Here is a 21,503-nt window from a genome sequence, read left to right as displayed (position 1 = left end):
ATTATTGATGTGATGAGTGGAGTAATTTAACATATAATGAGTGAAGTAAACTGAGGTCATAAGCAGTGCATTGACGGGGGACACAAGTTATATTTAGCTCAGTAAACTATAACTGGTGAATTTCAAAGGTTTGCAAATGCTAGTTTTTACCTTACTTTAATACCCAATTATAAAATCACTTAAACGTTTTTGAGAGAGAGAGAGATTGTGTGTGTGTGTGAGAGAGAGAGAGTGTTGCTGAATTGGCGAATACGTATAACCTGTCATCTGCTCAGTTCCTAACACACAAATAACTATTAACAACACTTCACGAACAATGAGAAATGGGTATCGCTGAACCACCATAGATTAAGGTACTGCAAACACTATTGGTAATGGCAAATACGCTATTGCTAGAATATACAGAGAAATATGAGAGGCATGAAAGGAAAGTTTGAGGATCTTGGCATTGGACTAGAAAAGGAAAAGATACCAATGTTGATCTACATATTTAAAGTACTTCAAACATGAGATTTGAATATTTACAATTAGAGTATTTAACTCCCACAAGAGTTTGGACTGTATGTAGATAAACTATTAACTGTTTTCCAAAATGTAATGTGCCAGTAGAACATTTCTACCACAAGATATGGCCAAGCCAACAGTTAAATAGATATTTGGAGTCCATATCCAAATACCAGAAGGCATCACAATCAAACAAGTGGAATATACACCTCAAAGATGTCTACAATGCTTCTCAAAAGCCCCAACAAGAGTGAAACCGGTCCTGGGATGCTTGTGTTCCAGTTCAGGGAGGACCTGGCCTGGCCGTTTGGGCTGGACTGTTCCAATTGAAGGAGGGTCAAGGCTCATTTGCTTATGGCTGGGTCCAAGCTGAGGTGGCATGGTGTGCAAACGGTGGACTGGGATGTGGCCCAAGTAATTACGAGTGGCGGAGATTAATTCAGGCATTCTGGCCATCACTTCATTTGTATACTACAGTCCCTCTGAAGCAAAAATAACAACGAGTAATAGGTTCACAGATTTGGGGTTAGTGGTTTCAACATAGAAAATTTGCCCAAAACCGGAAGGCCAGTGACCCACCTGAGGTATAGTAGAGATAAATGGCACAATGGAATGAACTGGAGAATCCAGCGTTAACACCTAAGAAAGGACATGTGACTAGAGAAACAGTCTGAGCATCGGAACTAATGGTACAAGACCTACTTAACAAAATCAGACTTCCATGGGACAGTGATACAACATCAAGTATATATCTCATCTTGTGGGGATTTAAAATAACTATTTGAGCACCGTGCGTACTGTATCTGAATACGTAATCTCTAGACACAGTGTAAATAATTATGCTAGTTGCTATGCAAATATAATACCTCGCTCAAAGGGCTCTAAGTTGACTTAATGAATACAATTTGTCTAACCCAATCACCGACCTTTTAGATGTTATTTTGGTTACTGTAAAACTATTAAACAGGTTACTGTTGACGAAGTATCAAACGCAGTTCGAGAATAATACAAAAAGACTGTGCTCTGTCTTAAAACGTGTACATTAATACAAATATATTTAAAATAAAATCCCTTGCTCGGATAGCGGCTGTAAGCACATAACGTTGGACACTGTATCACTGTTTTGATGACTCCAGCACTGGTGATGGGAGCAGATGGTAGCCGGGATTCACGGTGGTGTTAGAGGAGGCCGGATTTGACCCAGTTGCCCCCTTGGGTCATGCCAGGATGGCGCTTGGTGCACGGCAGGGCAGACGGGGTTTTTGCTTTTCTTTTTGGTGTCTGAAGTGCATCCAATAACTCGAAGTATCTGCAAGTGCGTGCATGTTTTGAAGACAGAATGCAATAATTGCCTCTTTGTTTTCCCGAGCTCTCCTGTCAGAAAAACACGTATTAACTCGGAGATATTTTGAATTAATGAATGCGCTCAAGATGCCAAAACGAAGTGCAATAGCCTCTTCTACCCTGGCGCTCTGTAGAAAATACCATCGTGACACAGCCCTCGGTGTACCACTGGCCTCCTTAGCACTGGGAAATAAACTGTTTCTATGTTTAGGCAGCATAGTCCGGTGTACTTTTTACATTGAAAATTCAAACTAATATACTTATTGCATCTGAATGTATTTTCATCCATCTCAAGGAAATCAAGTGAAATAACAAGTCTTTCATTGACAATACCGAAAAACGGAACTCTTTATTTTTAACATAAATTTGTCCAAACCGTGCATTCTACACTACCTATTCCAAGTAAAGAAAAAGCTGCAGGTTTTGCAAAAAGATTTGAAGGAAGACTCCTGAATTAGCCCAATACTTCCAAGCTACACCAGGCCTCCGCATGGGTAGTAACCAGAATAGGAATCCTCTTCCAGAAAACCTTTGCAAACACGGTGGCGAAACAAAACGTTTCCCTCTACAATTGCCTTGAACAGTCAGTCTAGAAACGCAGTCTGCCATGGACACCTATAATCCTTCAAGAGCGGGGCATATTTCAGTATAGCAACGTCTAGCTTCTGTTCCTCTCATTTTCAATCTTTCCCCTGCACTTTTCAAGCAGTTTCTCAGTCATATGCTTTGTACGTGTGCATTATAATTTCTATATTACGACTGAGCATCTACGTAGAGCGACAGTATGTGAGAATTAAAAGTCAAACACGTGTCACAATCGCAAGCTGTAGATAGAGCAATACCTGGTACCAGACTGGTCTCAGAGGCTTAGACGCCGCAGCTCTTCTCTGATTGGACGCCTCATCCCCTCAGGCAGCAGTATTACATTCTAACACCTAAGACAGCATCAGTGATGACAAGTAATGTTACCACAACTATAGAAGCACAGATGCGGCCTTGCTTCATAGACATAGCAGCGCGTGGTTCCTGACGCCAGTGAATAATATCAGCATTACTCGGACATGGAATACATTAAGAAAATGCAGCTATTTGTTTACATATTAATTCTGGCCCCAAATAGCAGCATTGTCTTCTTGCTAAACACATTCATTGTATCCAGAATTAATATTGGAGCGTTTACTGAAAGTACAACATTTTTCTCGCAAACTTCAGCTTTTCATTTTCTTTTTGTCCCTTTATTTCAACTTTTGGATTGAATACGCAATCTCTCCAGTGTGCAATAGACAAATCATTTAAATGATGTGATGCTATAAATTTGACAGCCCCAAACTCAGAGCAGAAACTTCACTAGAACATGTTCTGAGTGTTGCTTGGCATGCAGTTATTTTACGAACTTGACAAAGGTTTAGTGCTTGGCCAAATGTTTTTAAATCAGGATATTGCGTACATATTTACCATCTAAAATTTAAATACAGGCATTTTTTCCCCCCAAATGCGGAATGCTGCGGATGTTAGCATACCTTTTTTATGTGGGCTTCTGTTGAAATAATTGTATTCCTGTTATTGCTAGTCTGCTCAGTATAGCCTGCAGTCTGAGTTAGCAGGGCATTGTGGCTCCTTTTGGTAGTCCGGGGGGTGGATGTCCGAGAGGTTCTATAGCATGGACAGACCCAGCGTATGTGGTCATGATGATGAATGGACCTTCTAATGCGCTGTGCTCTAGGTTGGTGTAGATGGTGTGTTAAATCTACATAGCCTTCAGGTTTCAAATGATACCTGAATATGTACACTACTCCTACTTGTGTATGTGGAGTAACATATGTACAAAGAGCTTTTCTGCACTTTATTGTGACGAAGGATTTCTGCTTTCATAAATGTGCATTTTGTGTTGGACCATTTACCCTGCGTAAGTGTCTGAGCCGAGCATTCATTCTGGAAGTGTGGGTCCAGTAACTGTTGGATTTTCTCCTGCAGATAACCCAGCCTCTTTTAGAACTCGACCAGAACCGCAGCAAGTTGAAGTTGTACATCGGCCACCTGACTGCTCTCTGCCAGGACCGAGACCCTCAGATCCTGCACGGACTCAGCCCCCCCGCCTCCTACTACCTGGACGACGACCGAGCAGCTTGGGAGGAGGAGCTGCAGAAGATGACAAAGGGTCAAGTGAGTTGCTGTCTTTCTACCACACTTCTTTTCCATCCAGTGGCCAACCTTTACAGCCATTGTGTAATACTCCGTGTGCTTCTGCGTTATGTGTAATGAGCAGCGAGGCGAAGGACGTTATCTACAAAATATATACAGATGGTAGCAATCAAAATGACCCTGTTTTTCCATCCTACACCTTTATTAGCGAAACATGTTTGTGCTTTTGAGCCTTTAAGACCACACAGGCCCCTGATTAACATCCCCCTCAGTGGTTTCTTCCATCTACCCAACAGCAAACTTTCCTTCCTCTCTGAAAGAGCAGCACACTCCCATACACACCTTGGCCTGGCTTTACATGTACACATTTATTATGACTGAGACCTCACTCATAACGAAAAAGTTTTTTTTTAAGTAGTGTTAAACCGGTACTGTAAAGAAAGTTTCTGCAGGATCCTGTAGCCTGGCTGAACCCTCAGGACTGTAACATTTGCAAGATATGTTCCACAAAAAACTCTGAAAGACAGACAAAGGGTTCTGTATTTGCTCTACAAATTTGTCATTTCGGAAGAATCCATTTGAAGTGCTTCTTCTCTTCAACCTTCCAAGAGCACCACGGGAAATAGCACTTAGGGCATGAATTCTCAGAGGACAAGAGGGTCCAGGCCCTCGTGTGACATCCTGCCCCTTCAGGCTTCAAAAGCCTCTGCAACTGCTGCTAATCTGCGGGCAGCTACTTTGACCAGTCTAAACCTCAAATTTCCACACGCAGCACACAAATTCAAATGATCGTCTACCTTGTTGATGATGATGACGAAAGCAATTTATAGTGCACACAGCTACTCAAAAGTGTTTTTCCGGTGCAAACAGCTTAGTTTGGAAAAGATGGACAAGGAAGTTAATGTTGCACAAAGCTTTTTCTTAAAAACTGTCATATCATTCAGTTAGAGCAACCCAAGAGGTAGCTCATTCCATGCTACTGAGACCAGGTAGGTGAGAGATCTTCCACCAATGCTTGCTGAATTCTGGGGATCACTTCCAAAAGTTTATCAGCAGATCTCAACTTTCTGGGGGGGATCGTAGAATCCAAATCTGGCTCTGAGATAGGAAGCCCCAGCTTGGTACAGGGCACCATGCACCAGAACAAGAGCCTTAAACCTAACTCTCTTTCTAACGGGCAGGGCAGCCGGTGTAAAGCCGTCTGATAGGGGGAGATCCGCGATGTTGCTGGCACATTTAACAGAAGGCGGGCTGCCTCATTTTGGACCACTTGGCACGTTATACATTCAACCACCAGCTCTGTTTCAGCTGTCAGTGACTCATTGTAGGTGAACTCACTGTTGGAGTGAACTTGCTTGTCTTGATGAAAATGAACAGACCATCAGAGCCCATTGCCAGCAATACCTGCTTCATTGTCCGCTACGGAGTCGTTTCTCCTGCAGACCTTGACCACAGGATTCTCATCTTCAACCTGCTGAACAAGGGGCACTCTCACTTCTGCCATGCAGTTGTTGACAACCTTATCAAGTATTGCCTCATGGTAGCAACATCCAATTATGTTTAGCAGTGTGTACCAAAACCAGTGCAGTGCGTACCTATACAAATCTCACCTTTTTGATAATTAATGTTCTGCTTTTGGGAGACAACCTCTTCCGGCCTGGAAGATCATCATAAATAGTTTACCGCTGTGCTATGTCCTGCCTGTTAATCTAATCATAAGGGCCAAATTGGAGCGAGTAAGAGGCAGTAGTTTGGCCTCTATTATCCTGGAAATTTCTAGAATTCAGATTTTCATAGCAGAACTGGAAGCAGGAATGAGGCTAACATAATTTGAAAAGATTCCTTAGCACCTCCTGTCTGACTTCTGTTTCAGTAGTGCTTCATGAAGGTACAAGAAAAACGCCATGCTTTGTAAATGTCTGAGTGGAGTGTCTGTAAAGAGTGCTCGCGCAGCAGCAATGCGAGACTGTTCTTAATCTTTAAATTTGTAGTGTGGCGAAAAGTTGAAACTAGCTAACATGGTTTGTGGAAGTCGTCACAAGCATGAGCACTTTATTCCACTAGAGAAACTTAATGCATCAGTTTGAATGGCGACGTCATCCATGTGTAACACTGCGATGAGTGAACAAAAATAATTATTTTATAAATTCGTATCATTTTTGTGAGGAGGTTGATTGTGCATTAGGCTCTCTCCTATGATGGAAAATGAATGACAAGCAAACATTTAAGTCCACAGACTGCAAATGTAGAAGAAACAGTAGATTCTTTTGAGGCTTGATACTTATGGGCTATGAACTTTTGAACAGGCCCACATATAAAACGTTTGTGCTTCAGAATATAACTAACAAGATTGTTCCATAATGTTAACAGTTGTAAGGTTGGAGCTTACCATGCAGACAAAGTCTACTCACCAGACTTCAGAGGAAGATTTACATGATTGTTTACCTAAAGCTGTACCATAATAGCATTTATAGCAGTCACTGCATATATCTGTGGTGTTTGTGCTCCCACAGCCTCAACATCTTAAACTAGATGTTAATTGTGCTTTGAATGTACACATATCTAAGCCTGAGGGAATCTAAATGCCCTTCTATTTAATTTAAACCTCTGGATAAAATAGTTAGAGTTTATTGTGTATGATTGGGAGCTCAGAATACACATATATGCCCCCCTAAGAAACCTATGGCTCATTTTATTAGGAAAAAGCAGTCTTGTTAGGTGAGATCCCCCACCGTTTAACCAAGCACAGTAAACCCCATACATGTTCATTCTCATCCCACTCATCAGCTCTCGTAATACACATGCAGAAGACATGCAGCACCTCATGCTCACCCACTAGCACTCCAAAGTGCAACCTGCAGCCGCCATCGGGGACATCAGATCTAAAACACACCAGATGCTCTTCATCTTAGAGACATTGTTCTTTAGCACCTTCACATACATGTTTAATATGCACGTAACACGAGAATATATACCATTCAGATGCTCAAGGGACTATGCGTCATCGATGCCATAGGCAATGGATATCTTGGGACTATCTAAAGTAGGTGATGTCTGGCAAGAGAATGAGATAACCTTTTCTGAATTATGGGAACAATATGAGCTGGCAAGGAGCCAATATCTTCGGTTTCGCAACTAAGATATCTCCTGCAAAGACACATGGAGATGCTACAGGAGGCGGCAGATGAGGCGCTTCTGGAGTACAGGGAAGGAGGGGACCCCTTGACCAGGCACAGAGTGTCCTGATTATACTCCACTCTCCTACATAACAGCCTTCCGCCACTGGACAGTCTTAGGGATCAATGGGAGCAAGACCTGGGCAGGCTGGAAGATAATGATTGGGTAGCAGCTTGCTGTTACCCTCTTGAGGTAGACATCTAATTGGTATTCTAGTTAATGCAACTGAAAATACTCCCTCGAGCCTGTTTCACGAGGACCAGATTGTTCCAAATGGGAAGAATCAACACAGATCTCTGTTTAATGGGATGCAGGCAGAGAGGCAATCTGATGTATACAATTGGGGGCTGCTCCAGGGTTCACGACTACTGGGTAAAGTGAGCCGAAGAATATCAGCAGTCCTAGATACTACATTGGAATTTACCCACAGCTGGTGATCCTTGACATTTGGCAGGGGGACATACTCTAGACTGCTACCCACCTCTCCTTTGCAATACTGCTTTGATGGTGGCAAGATGAGATATGATCAAAAACTGGCGGCATGACAGGGTCCCAACGGTACACACCTGGCAATCAAATGTAGACTTGTGTATTAGGGCAGAAAAATTGGTCTACCAAGCATGGGGCCCCCCAAGAAAGTTTGAGGAAATATGGGGTCCCTGGAGAAATGCCAAAGGTGTCATTCCCTAATGGGAATATTGAGAGGTAGAGTCCCGGATGGAGGGTGGACATGGGGGGGGGGCTGCATTACTGAAATGGGAAATATGTCATTGCAGAATTGTAGTGAACCAAGGACTCAACCACATGCCAACTAGTGGCATGGGACAGCGATCTGACATCATTGCTACTGGACCTTGCAGTCTTGTTTGTCAAGTCATTTCAACTTCTGAGCTAAAACATTGCACTGTCTATGACCCAGACCGTCAGTGTTCACCTCATCAGTAGACCCCTAAGATCTAGGTCAACATTGAGTACCAGAATTTCAAAAATCTTGCTTGATGACTTCAGCCTTACACAACAATCGAGAACATGAAAGAAATGCCTCCCAACCTTGTTAAGACCATCAACAGTGAGAGAACGTGTCTCATCATAAAGGCAGCCCACATCTTCCCCTGGATTTGGGTAGACCACATTGCTGTCCCTTCTTACGTTATGCAGTCTTGCCCATCACAAATAGCCAAAACTAGAATTAAACCATCAACACTCTTCACCTGACACCTCAGCACATGTCAGCAGTCATCTCAACGCCATTAAACCCATACCTCCACCCAAACACAAACCTAATTTCAGACCTGCTGATCAAGCACCATTTTCCAACCTGGCCAACAGCTTGTTGGCCTGCATACTAGAGGCTCCACTCACCTCACTGAAGCATGTCTCGAAGCAGCAGAGCATCTCAATGGTGCTTAGAAAGTAGTTATAATTCGTACCCATGATTCATGAACTCTGCTGGTTCCACTGCCTGCCCCCGGCACCTTTTTTCTATTATTCGTCATCCACTAGGCTATTGCCTTTGACATACTCCAAAGAAATAGCCCACTTACATATAGGTTCAAAATATACATACTGTTCCACGCCGTCTTTAAAGAAAACCCCGACCCACTGAAATTCTGAGGCATGCTTCATCATTGAGTCTTCGCCCGGTATGTGTACCCAACCGGACGGGTTTAGTGTCACTCTTGAAGGGGCGCTCTTTCATGTACTAGCTTGGGGGATTCTCATATCTCTGTTAAAATTGCCTAAAGACAACTCACTGTATCTCATAGTTTTAATAGACTAGTCCTTTGGCACATTAAATCAGCAGCAGATGTTTATCCGTTCTCCTACATTCATACATTCATACCCAGTCTACATGTTTTAGCCAGCCTATGTCTGCTCTTTTGGTCACCCGGTTTCTTCAGTACCTAAAAGATCCCTTCATTTTCCCTAGAACGAATGTATCTCTATATGCGTATCCCATGTTATTATGGGGGACACTCATTCATTTGTGCATCCATTACATTCATTCAATACAAACCACTTTGGTACTATCAGGCTTTTGTCTGTGGGCACACGAAAATTGGAAAAACATTATTAAATTAATGTAATGAACTATGTGCGATAACTGGTGTGCCATCCGTTATTTACTGCACACCTGGTTATTGGTGCACACATTAATTTGCCAAAGGACCTTTCTGTTCCCTTTAGACAATTTAACTGCGTTGTGAGGATCCCTGAAACTAGTACATTAAAGAACTCCCTCTAAGAGTGAGGTTGAGCCCACCCGATTGGATGCACATACTGAGCAGGGACTCAATAATGAAGCATTACAACGGATTTCTGTGGATGGGAGTCCTTTTAAAGAACACGTGATGTGTCTTATGGGATGGTATATATTTTTTAGTTTTAACCCATAGATAAGTGAACTTACTGTTTGTTAATATGAGATCTGTACTCCAAGAAGATGAGTAAGCTTACTGAAGTTTTTTGCTCCTTTTGTTGGCTTTGACATTCAGCCCTTCCTGGCAGAGAAAATGAAGCTCTCTACTTGCTAATGCAACACAAGCATTCTGATAGATACCTCTAACAGGTTCCTCACCTTAAGAACATCCATAGGCGCCTGCCTAAATCCGAAGAATTTTACCAGCAATACTCCTTATCTTCCGGAAGTAATGGAGCAGAGCCACATAAAGGTGTAACCCCGCTCCCCCCCTTCCCGCCCGCTGTCAGTTCATTTTTTTTTTTTTGTGCTCCATCTGGGCTGCCTCTCCAACTCTATCCAGGTGTCGCTGGAGATGGCTCAGGCTCTTCTGGAGTAACAGACAAGCATCAACTGGACCAGTCAGGCCATTGTCCCTGCTGCACCCAGACTTAACTGTTGTGACAGACGTCTCACTGCTGGGGCCGGACGGTCATCTGGGTGAGATCAGAAGCCGTTGGTCTGTGGCAGAGCCAACTCTACAACATATTGTTGGAGTTTTGGGCAGTCCTTCTGGCCATGAAAGCCTTCCTGCCATCCATCAAGGGGAAACCGGTACGTGTACTCACAGACAACAAAACTGCCACGTGGTACTGTAACAAGTGGATGGAATGGGGTTCCAGGGGGCTGTATGCCCACAAAAGTTGCTGGACCTGCAGAACATATTTTTGGGAGCCAGCTATCTGGCGAGGACTGTGAACGCCAGAGCGGACGAGCAGATGTTGACTGGCAGATCACAAGTGACTTTTCCACTTGGGGGTCACAAGAGACATCTTTGTACAGTGTGATATGTCCTGGGTACATATGTTCACCACTGGCACATGTTCAGTGTTCACTCTATAGCTCAGTGGAGAAGCATTCTGACTGCGATGGGAGATGGGTCTGCTGTCCTGCCCCTGTTTCTCTTGTCTCGGGTTCTGAGGAAAGTCCGGACATACTGGGCCCAAGGCATTTTTTGGGAAACATTTTATTTCATTTTCTCCATAGTCAAGGTCACACCAAACCAACCATCTCAATGCCAGCAATCTTCAGTACATAGATGTGCATGTGACAGTCTGTACCCCCTACCTCCATCGCCAGTCATTTAAGCTCATTCCCAGAACTATCCCCAAACGCATCACTAAAGACCTCTGTTGACTCCTAATAGGTTCCAACAGGGTTACCCCAGATCTTCAAATGTTTGTGAGGGCATTCTCTGGCTGTGTATACCTGCCCTTCCAGGCTCATGCAGTGGTCCAACCCCGTTTCCCTTCCTTCCAGTGTGGGGGAGGGGTAGTTTGTCTCTCCAATGCTTTACACTCTCTCTTTTGGCCATCACCAAGGTGATCCACAGCAGGGCTAGCTTATATCTATTGCTGTCCAGATGTATCAGTATGTGCAAGAGAACTAACTTCGGATCTCTCTGGAGGTGCCAGCCCAGCATGCACCATCACCTTTGTGAACACTTGAGGTGCACGCAGAACTGAAAATGCTACCTAACTGAAACCGTAGCTAGTGTCAATGGGGCTGTAGGATTGGAATGTGTAAGTATGCATTCAGCAAGTCCAGCTCTACCATCTTTATTTCCTGGATCAAGGGGCAGGGAGAACTTGGGCTATGGTTGTCTTTCCTTGAGAAGGAATTCACAGGGTGTAGATCCAGGATTGGATGAAGGCTGCTATCCTTTTTGGGAGTCAGAATGTAACAAAAGTAATAATCTGTCAAGATGTTTGAGACCAGCACCCTCTCTATTGCTTTTTTGGCCAAAAGATTTAGAATGTTTCTTGGAGTATAGATAAGTGGTCATCCAGGTTCTGATGGTGTGTGGGTGGGATGCGTGGAGGAAAAGCAGGGCAGGAAGTGACCTTGTTCCACGATCTGGACCACCCAATGATCCATCCGGTGAGGTAAAATGTGATTTGCCCTCCACCTGGCCAATCATGGGTGGTCTAGACTAAATTAAAGTTTTTTTGCTGCGGCAACAGTAAGAGGACCTGAGGACTGGCTGGAACATTGTCCTTTGGGGCCTGAACGTTTACATCCTGCTCACCTACCACTTCTGGTGGTCTGCTGTTGCTGAGACAAATATTGCCTCTGAATGAAGCCCCTTTCAAAGCTTCAAAAAGGACCCTTTTGTTGGGGAAACAGCCACAATTGTGTAGCTAAGCCCAATGAGGAGGCAGTAGCTTTACTTTCTTTGAAACTTTCAAGGTCTGAGTCTGCCTTTGCCCCCAAAATCTTAGAGCCTTCAAAGGGCCTACCCATAAATGTTTGTTTCATGTCTTAGGAAAAGACTGTATGGTGTCTTAGCACCATGCTGACACCAACTGATCTAATAAGGCAATCAGTGATGTCTAAGCAAGTTTTAATAAAATTCAAACTTGCAACATTCTGTCCATCATAGACTAGATGCTGAAACACCCGCCAGGCTTCTTCAGAGACTGCTGGTAGAACATCACCTAAAAAAGCATGGCAGTATCTTCCTAAAAGACACAACATGTTAACTCTCCTTAGGTCCAGGCTGGTTGAGGAAAATACTTTCTTTACATATGCTTTCTCTTCATCTACCTACCAAAGGATAGTTGCAAATGCATTTGGGTGGTACAACTTGTAGAAGCCTGTACCACAAAGTTTTCCGGTTTGCATGTTGTAACAAAAAATCTGGATCTCTAGGAGCAGGCCTATGTAGTCTTACAGCCTGCCTTTTAGTCAATAGGCAAGATCCTGCCTTTGCCTAGGTACCCAGCAAAACATCAGGTAATGCCTCTTTAAAGGGCACATTGATTCCTAGGAATACTGAGCCGGGGTCAAAACTTCTGTCATGCCTATCTCAAATCAGGTGAGGCATCTAACCTACTTGCATCTTGGAGGTCATCTAGAATATCACTGTGAGAACAAAAGGGTTGATATTCTTTATCAATGAAGAATTCCTCTTTCCATGTATCTGGCTCTAACAAGGTAAGAGCATCATTGGTACCAGAATGAATGGAGCTGGCGTTGACAATGACTTCCGGACGCGGCCAAGAAACACAGCTGTCTAGATTGATCATGCAGTCAGTTGACCAACTTGAGGCCCCCTCGGATCCATAAGGGTCGAAAGCACACCAGAGGGTTCTGGTATGGCACCAAATATCTCCTCCATAGCTAACTGTAGCTGATGGAGTTGATCTTGCATCACCGCTCGATCTGAAGCAATCCAGAAAGGGAATGGCGTTGTTCACGACTCCGCAATAGTTTAACAGCTTTGTGCCCTAGTGGTGCTAGGTGCATCATGCAATTCTGAATCCTAAAAGTGTTGCGATGCAGGTGAGCCATACTTTGATTTCGTAAGCTTTTTATGGCTCTTTCTTGACTTACTTGACTTGGAGGAAGTCCAGTTGTGAGAAAAACCTCTGGAACAAGAGTGAATCTTTGCTCTCGGCCAGAATCATCGAACTGCAGCTTTTAACCTAGAGCGGGTTTTTGACTTCCTCAACCTTGCGATCATTAACTTCGATTCACAGTAACAAATAGCCTTCTTATTCATTTTGGCATACAACAAGCACGACACCAAAGACAGATGTTGCGTGGTTCCGTTGCCAACATCTTTTGGTTACGTGTCATACACGGCTTAAACCCTTGTGGTTTAGGTGACATTTTGTTCAAAGAAAATATCGTTTTCTGAGGAAATTGAAGCTCAAGAATCCATGTCAGTTGGTGTAGAAAAAAAGGAACTGACCCCAGTATGTGCAGGTGGCCTATATGTACTGGTCCCAATGTCATATCTGCATGGGAAGAAGCGGTACAACCCAACACATTGTTATACGACAGCATCTCTTGATGCTGCAGGATATCGCTATATAAAGTTTCCGGATCCAGTGTGACGCCTGTGGATATTAAAAAAGTGAAGGATCAATCAGAAATAATCACTCCATGCTTGACACATCACTGTTATATTGCACCCCTTTTTCTAGTGCAATCCATTGCTTTACAGCTGGGTTTGTAAGTGACAGATTAACTCCTCCCTACTTTAGAAGCATTAGAAATGTCACACGATTTCTCAAAAGGCTTCAAATAAAGGAAACAAAAGGTTTGATGGTGGAGGAAGGTTACAGTGTGTTATTTAAGCTCTCAGCAGCCATCACCGATGAGGATTCCCGTGACAGAGAAGTACAGTTAGGTCAGAATTTTTTTCGACTTCAAATAGATGGAGTATTTTTCATTAAAAACGATTACAATTTTCTGATTAATTCTTAAATGGACGGTATAGCTCTAACTGGTTTATAACTGTGTACATAGAATTCTAGAGGGCACTGCTTTAGAGGTGTACCTGTCTGTATGTCAGAATATTTGCATTAAGTCCTACAAACGTATCTTCTCCAGAATATTAACTACCATTATATTGTGAAGGTAAGCATATATGGTTAAGTGCGCATTTTCTATTCTTAACTCAAGGTCTCTGTACCCTGACTATATATATATGTATATATACACACTTACCTACTAACTAATACCTTCACTATAACGTGGTGGTCGATATTTTTGTACAGTGATACATATAAAAATTTTATATTGCAGCAGAACATTGGTTTAACTACACACTTTAACATATTTGTGTCGGGCACGATTGAATGATTTTAAATGCTTTCAGTGGTTTTTCATCTTGTGAAAATCCTAGAACAGAGCCAGCGCTCCCACCCCACGCCACAGGCTACACACAAAACATGTTTCACCTGAAAAGATGTGTCACCCCGTGCTTGGAACCAGTTTGTTGAACGGGACAGGGATAGCAGGCTGCCACTGATGGTAATTAATAAGAGATGTCACTCGCAGTGCCCAAGCTATCAACCGGAACAGAAGGCAAGCTTTCATTTCTAAGTTCTCCTCAATTTCGCAAGCTGAACACTATCGAAGACGGTATACTCCAGAGCAAAGTTTAGTTGCTTAGTTTGGGGCTCTTGGCGTTCATTACATTTCTTCTTGGAGTTAATATTTCACAATGCTCTCTTTATTCGAGTCCCTAAAGTTCGACTTATTGAGACAGATGGAGTAGATTAAGCATATTGCCCAGAGAGAAACTGTGCTCTGACGCTTCTGGCATCCATTCCTTCCCAAACCCTGTGCGCTGGTCTAGTTACAGCTCAAAGGCACAAGGATCTCAGCTGAACCCTTGGGTGACGGCAGCGCGTTTATTAAGAATTGCATCTTATCATTTCTTGAAAACAAACACTGCATAGTCTTATCTTGTCTTCAGCCGAATACTTAGACTTTTTTTTATACAAATGTCACCCAAGAACAATACATACTCAGTGGCTGAATGTATGTTTATTTAAATGTATATAAAAAAGTTACATCTGACATTTCTGTCTGTGATTTGGAGAGTTGATTAGGATTGGTTGGTGGGAGTCTGAATTTGGGGGTCTGTTTCAGTTACCATATTCATACTTAGACATTCGAAAGATGGAGATGGGACCAAGAAGGGGCAGGACCGAGTGCCCGCCTTTGCGTGGTTGCTGTCCCCAGTAATTTTGACAGGCCTGATTCAAGTCAGAAAGCGTGTCCTGACTTGCAGCAGGGCCATTGGATATATCTGTGTCCCTTCAGTGTAGGGGATCTAAGGAGATGCAGGAAGAGCTCTGCTTAAAATATCTTTATTTAGACGCATTCTTCGGTGCTAGGGCTTCTAATCTAGGGCCTTGTGACAGCAGTATTCTGATATGTGTGCTCCTTATATGCTGCTTTGTTTAAAAAGCCCCCTCCCCCCATTCCTTCGCTTTGCCTTCTCCAGCAAACCCATCAATATTGACAACCACTCAGCCTGACAGGGATTCTTACATCATTATTAGGGCTTATTTACCCTGTGAATGGACCCTTTTCTCTTCAGAGTGTCTTAATTATCGGCCAGCATTTCAGCCAAGACCTCTACAGTCCCCTGATCTTCTGCTGGTCAGTGTTAGTCACTTGAGACAATGTTGTCTACAGGTGCAAGCTTTGGATTTAAACCTCCATGTGTTCGGCTTTAGAATGGCGCCCAAACTCTGTCTTCTTTGCTATTATTGCCTACATTTTGAAGGGTTTTGTTTTTAGAAGTTTGGAATTGCCATTTAAATTTCCTGCCTAGCTGTTCTCAGTTTTTGATGTGGAAGCCTCTTTTTTTCATTTAGAAGTCATGTCAGCCGTTTGGGAGATTAAGTTGCAGACATTGTCAGCTTACCTAGCATCTTCTGTAGTTGCTAAAGAAAAGGGTACTCTAGTAAAATAAGTCTTTTCTATCTTTTCTGGTGTGAGAGTTTCATCGGAGCCCATCTGCTTGAACACCTGTTGTGTCCGTATGGGCATCTTATTCTTGGTCCAGACTTTGGGAAGCCCGGTCACCCTTTCTGAGACTAAGAGGGGTGACGCATGTAGTCACGGTAAAAAAAAAAAGAAAAAAATTACCCAAACCTAGGTACACAACATTCTCCTCAAATGTTTGTGTGTGAGCACTTTGCTTTTAAAGTAGTTAGCACTTTTCAATCTTTTGTCTTATCTTCACGATTTACCGGGGGACGCTCCTTCACTTTGGCGAAGGAGCATCGCTTCATTGGCTGAGATAGAAGCAGAAAAATAAAACAATAGTTTACTATTGTGGGGGAGAGAAGAGTGCACCTAAGTGCGCATGTGTGTTTGGCCGGTCGTCTGAGGCCGGCCAAACACACATGCACACTTAGGTTTCTCCAGCACTGCTGTGTTGAACAGCCGGACTGAAAAAAAGGGAGAGACCCCATGGCTGTGTCTAAGCAGCAGTCGGAGTCGCTCAGACCAATCCTGGCACTGCTTTCATGCCAAGTTTAGCATGAAAGCAGCGCCAGGATTGCGGGGGAGCCTGTGCTGGTGTCCCAGCAGTGAATGCTGGGACACCAGAAGAGGAGCAACGAGCGAGGCGGCAGGGACGGAGGCAAGGTAAGTGAATTTATTATTTTTTTTAATTTTATTTCACCTTGTCTCAAACCACCCCACCCCCCTTGAGTTATGCGGCATCTACCGCTGCTATTTACAATACCAATTCCAGTGGGCTACTGTCAGTTGGGATGTATTGCACCCCAGTTTTTAGTAAAAATGCAGGAAAAGAGGGTTCACCCAGTTGAATGCTGTTTCTTTAATCTTTTCTCTTTTTACCAACTTTATACGGACAATAACGCTTTTTGTATAATATTCAGTGCATTGTTTGTATTAACGTTCTAACCTTTTAATTGTTAGATTGCATTTTGTTCCCTTTTGTGTATCGAATGTTCTCCTCAGACCTAGGGTTAGTTCTCTCCTTTACTCCAAACCCCGAGGGAACAATATTTCACCCTTTTGGAATTTTAATTCGTTTTTTTTTTTAAGTTGGCTTAAATCCGGTGCATTAAATTCTAGCCCGCCCACTCTGTTATTATCTCCAAAAGACTACCTTCACCAGGCCCCTTTGGGGGGAGAGGACTAATCCTCTTGTATTTTAAGTAATTATGACATAATAGGAGCAGGGTCTGTAATGTAAAACCCACTATAAATGACCGCACGTTTCACAATCCTTTCCAGCGTGGCGTGTTGCATCTTACATTTTTATTTAGAAGTGTTTCTACCAGCACAAACCAGAAAATGCAAATATCACAGACAGCAGAAAGGAAAAGAGGGAAAACATAAATAGCAGAAGAGCAGACACAGGTCACAGGTTCAGACACCTATGCAGGCACAACTAACTGTGTGAGAAACACCCAACATGCACCGGAGTTACAGCGAGCATTCTGTATATTCAGCTGCTGTGTGGACTGCAGATCTTTCCAAGCAGCCCACAGGCTGCTTTGTGATGTTTTGCATTTTGTTCAGCTACACCAGTGGCTGATTTAGCATCTTGTGGTAGTGTCACGAGCCTGGCGTAGCCTGCTGACTGATGAACTCGACAGCTACCCTTTTAGCAGCACATACTACTAGGCAGGAAGTTTTCATGAACGCATGGACTTAAGAAGCCATGCGTCTAGATGTCAGATATCTGTGTGCTGGACGCATCCCTGGGGAGAGAGAGGCTTGTGCCCATTGTTCTCTACATTGACAGAGAGTTAATCGCCTAAAATGTTTTTATTGCCGGATGCAACATCTAAAATGATGAGACTGCTGATTAACATCTCTGTTGAGCAAACTGCCAAATAAATTATTTCTAGATGCTGAGAACTGGTGTTAGTCTAAAACAAACCGTCCTGCAGGCACAAAACCCGCACAACCAGTTTTCCATCAGTTCATGATGGTCTAGGGCTGTTTCCAGAGTTCTTAAAGTGGCAGGATCAGTTTTCCATTGTTTATCAATTTCAGTCGAGGAAATTATTTGTATCTATTGAAACTTGTTTTTTATTTCTAATAACGTATTCCCTCAGTGAGATTTTCCATCAGATTGTCTTTTAAAAAAAATAGAAAACGTTGCCTCTTGTAGGCCTCTTTACTTCTATATTTATCTAAAATTGTGTCTAGAATCGCACAAATGCATAGAGGTTTCTTCTTTTTATAGATAAGGAGAGAATACCCATTATGAAGTGGCTCAGTTGTGATTCACTTACCATGGTATAGGTATTTCAATAGCACTTCCTATCTTGTCGAGGGTTTGAAGCTCTTTGCGGATGAGTGGCACTGTAGTCTGTGCGATTCCACAAAATGAGTGACTATGTCTTTAATAAAGTTATAATAATAATATCGTTGTCATGCAATTTTCATGCAGTTTGTGGTAGTATCGTCCTGCAGTGTTGTGCAATTTGATACATATATGGCTGTTAAAATTCGTCATGCAGTTGAGGTACCCGGGATGCCTCGTCATGGATCAGGAAAAAGCATAATTGTCATGCTTTTTGTCACATAGCTGTCATGTTTTTGCGAAACAAGAATATCACACCGTCATATGAGAAATTTGTGTTATGTGAATGTTGCAGACTGTCACTTAACTAAATATATATGGGTTTTACAAGCTGTAAGTTAGACTTCATGTTCATTGACAAGCTGACATTACTGCACGTTAGGCGAACAATCATTCAAGAGGTTATTCAATTAGTAGTTCATGCTGAGAGTAGTGTAGGACATTGTCCACTCCAGACATGTAGTGGTCAAGTAAGTGTTGTACATGTGTAAGTAATTCACAATAACTTAGTGATTAATGAAGACGCTTATTACTTGCAAATCATTGTCGGCTTAAAGTAGTAATGAGGTATTATTTGTTGTAATTTAATTTACTTGATTCTGTTACTACAAGTTAGGTCGGTTCCACTTTTCAGTTGTGGCTTGTGTTACCCTTTTATTGAAAAATTGAATGATTGAAAAAAAATATTTCTTAGAGACTGGTCCATGCTTGAATGAATGAATAAAAATAGTTTCGTAGCGGGTCATTTAGGGGCATCCTTGCGCTGACAGAGGATCTGACTGCATATGAGAAAAAAAAAACAGGTGACTTGGAACAGCCAGGTCTTAAGTTGTTTTATGAAGGTTAAGGGTAAAGTTTAGATGGCGAAGTTCAAGAGGAAGGGATATCCAATGTTTAGCTGCAGGCATCCGTGCAAGTGCAGTGCAAACAAGGAATCAGTAGATAGGTTGATGGCGAACGCAGCAAATGTCGCAGTAAGCATGGCCAAAAGTTATTTGTAATGTAAATAGACCCAGCATTATGAATGGCCTGAAAACAGAGTTAGCTGAGTTAACGGGGGTAGGAATGGAACAGAGTTCAGGAAGTCACCAAGCAGATGACCATAGGAAGGATAACCTTCCCCCGCTCCCAAAAGATAAATGTCTGTTTTATCTCTTTAGGTTTGACACTATTTTCGTGTATCCAATTGGCAACTGCTAACATACAAGAGTGAAAATGCTCTTGGGTACGAGAGATGTTGCTGCATTGCTAATGGAGACTTGAATATTGTTAGCATAGGACAAGAGACAGAATTCAAAAGAGCAAATAGGGGGATTAATAGGGGTAATGTAGATGTTGAATAAAGTGTGTCTCAGAGAAGGGCCCTGAGGGACCACACAAGATATATTGAAATAAGCAAAACAAAATGGGGAAGGGCAACACCCCGAGTACAGTGAGAGATCTATACCTGAAGGTCTCGCCTAGTTGACTTATTAGCTTTGCCAGTGCCTTTTTGCCGATGCTGCACTGCAAGAGCAAAATGCTGTTTCCGATGCTGTGCATCATCACAGGGGTAAGGGTTGACCATCGGTGAGTGGTGGTGGTACAAATAAATTTAAAAAAAGCTGTGTAATGACACTGTCACAAGCATGTGTGATGGCGTATGCATGGCTACACCACATGTGGGTACCATTTTCTTTGATTTTTGTTTTTATTTACAGACTCAAGATGATGGACACCACATGGATCGATAATTGAAAAAATGGTGGTTTTTTTTGTTGCCTGAAAGAGCTTAATGCACTGCAAAGCAGCCTTGCAGCAAATATCAGTTGTCAGCCTTTCCAAAAATTAAAATAAGGCAATGGGTCCTTGAGGATTTCGAGCCACCACAAAGAATGGGTGGAGGTTTGGGTGGTAGCACACGGGTGCAAGAGAGCACCAGGAAGCGATGGGAGGGAAAGAGAAGCACACGAGTGGGACAACTGGAAAATTCATGCTCTCTCTTGGTGTTACTGTTTTTGGGATCTTACACAGCACAGCCTGAAAGAGGGATCCCTAGTCTCTGTAACACTAAGGACTTGCTCAGTGCACATGAGACAGAGGACTCAGTGGGCTGTAAGCCCCGCAACCCACTGAGCATTACTTGAGTGAGGTACGATCAGTACTAGGAAACTTCATAAGAATAATTGGGATCTTCAGTCATGGTTAGGCACACTTAAGAACATTATGAAGCTAGGAATATATTTTCAAGATTTAGTAAAATCAAAATACTATCCTAGTGTACACAATAGGAATAGTAGTCGTTATTAACATAGCAACAGTGTTAATTGTTAGAATATAGATTAGAAAATATTGTAAAATGATAAGATTGAGGTCTTTTTTTCTGCATTCTTCAACCCCTCTTCTTGCTTAGCTCACTAGTCTAAACTTAGCACAATAAATGGGCCTATTCGAGTTTCATAGAGGATTCACCTGCACACCTTTTTGAACCAACAAAGCAGTGTTCGTTGAAGAGACAGGGGCTGCCTTGTATCCCTTGGATCCACTTTTTAGCAGCAGTGTGCTTGAGGCCTGCATATAAGACGAGCTGTGCAGAGGACTCATTATGCCATCTTTGTAACCTTCAGCAAAATAGGTGTTTATAGCTACCAGCAGTCTAAACTTCCTGGAGCCAAGTTCCTCTCCATCTTAAAAATGTTTTGTTCTAGTTTATATACTCTGTCTGCATGTTGTTGGGCATCTTCAGAACAAGCAAACATTAATGAACCCTCTCTAACCTTTCACCTACTTATATTCTGTGAAAGATTGCTTTTGCTTAAACCTATGCAAGAGCTATTGGCTTTGCCAATGTGTTTTAGCCATGTTGTTCACTAGTGTGGCTGATGTTTAGCATGGCTAAAAGTTAGTGACATAGAGGTGAATGGCCTGGAGTGTCATTGAGTGGAATGGCGAAGAGTGGACTTGAGTGTTGTAGAGTGGAGTGGCAGAGAGAGTTGTTTTTTGGAGTGGCAGTGTGGAGTCGCATAGAGTGGCATTCAATGGAGTAGTGGTGTGAAGTGGACCGGTGTAGACTGCATTGGCGTAGAGTGCAATGGCATTAAATTCAGTGTCGCAGAATGCAGTGGTACAAAGTCAGGTGGTGCTGAGTGGAGTGAGTGGAGCAGAGGGCTGTGGTGTAGAGTAGAGTCGAGTAGCGTGCAGTGGCATAGAGTGGTGTAGAGTAGCATAGAGTGCTGTAGAGTATAGTGCTATATAATGTAGTGGCAGAGTGGAGTAGCGCAGAGTAGAGTGGCGGAAAGT

The 21,503-nt window shown here is 42.8% G+C and overlaps 1 protein-coding gene across 8 annotated transcripts in view; it reads left to right on the top strand.

The window, feature by feature from the left end:
- Positions 1-21,503, top strand: part of ERC1 (ELKS/RAB6-interacting/CAST family member 1) — a 1,341,708-nt gene that overhangs the window by 1,293,782 nt on the left and 26,423 nt on the right. For all 8 annotated transcript variants that reach the window (XR_011202236.1, XM_069228108.1, XM_069228104.1 and 5 more), the window contains one exon: positions 3,823-4,011. Coding sequence is in view for 7 of the 8 variants with exons in the window: in XM_069228108.1 (XP_069084209.1) it covers positions 3,823-4,011 (189 nt within the window). In the remaining variant the exon portion in view is untranslated. The remainder of the gene's footprint in view (positions 1-3,822; positions 4,012-21,503) is intronic.

This window comes from Pleurodeles waltl, chromosome 4_1 (assembly GCF_031143425.1).
Source record: "Pleurodeles waltl isolate 20211129_DDA chromosome 4_1, aPleWal1.hap1.20221129, whole genome shotgun sequence".
Taxonomy (NCBI): Eukaryota; Metazoa; Chordata; class Amphibia; order Caudata; family Salamandridae; genus Pleurodeles; species Pleurodeles waltl.
The sequence above is the reverse complement of the archived record's forward strand: the minus strand, read 5'-3'. Positions and strand labels throughout refer to the sequence as shown.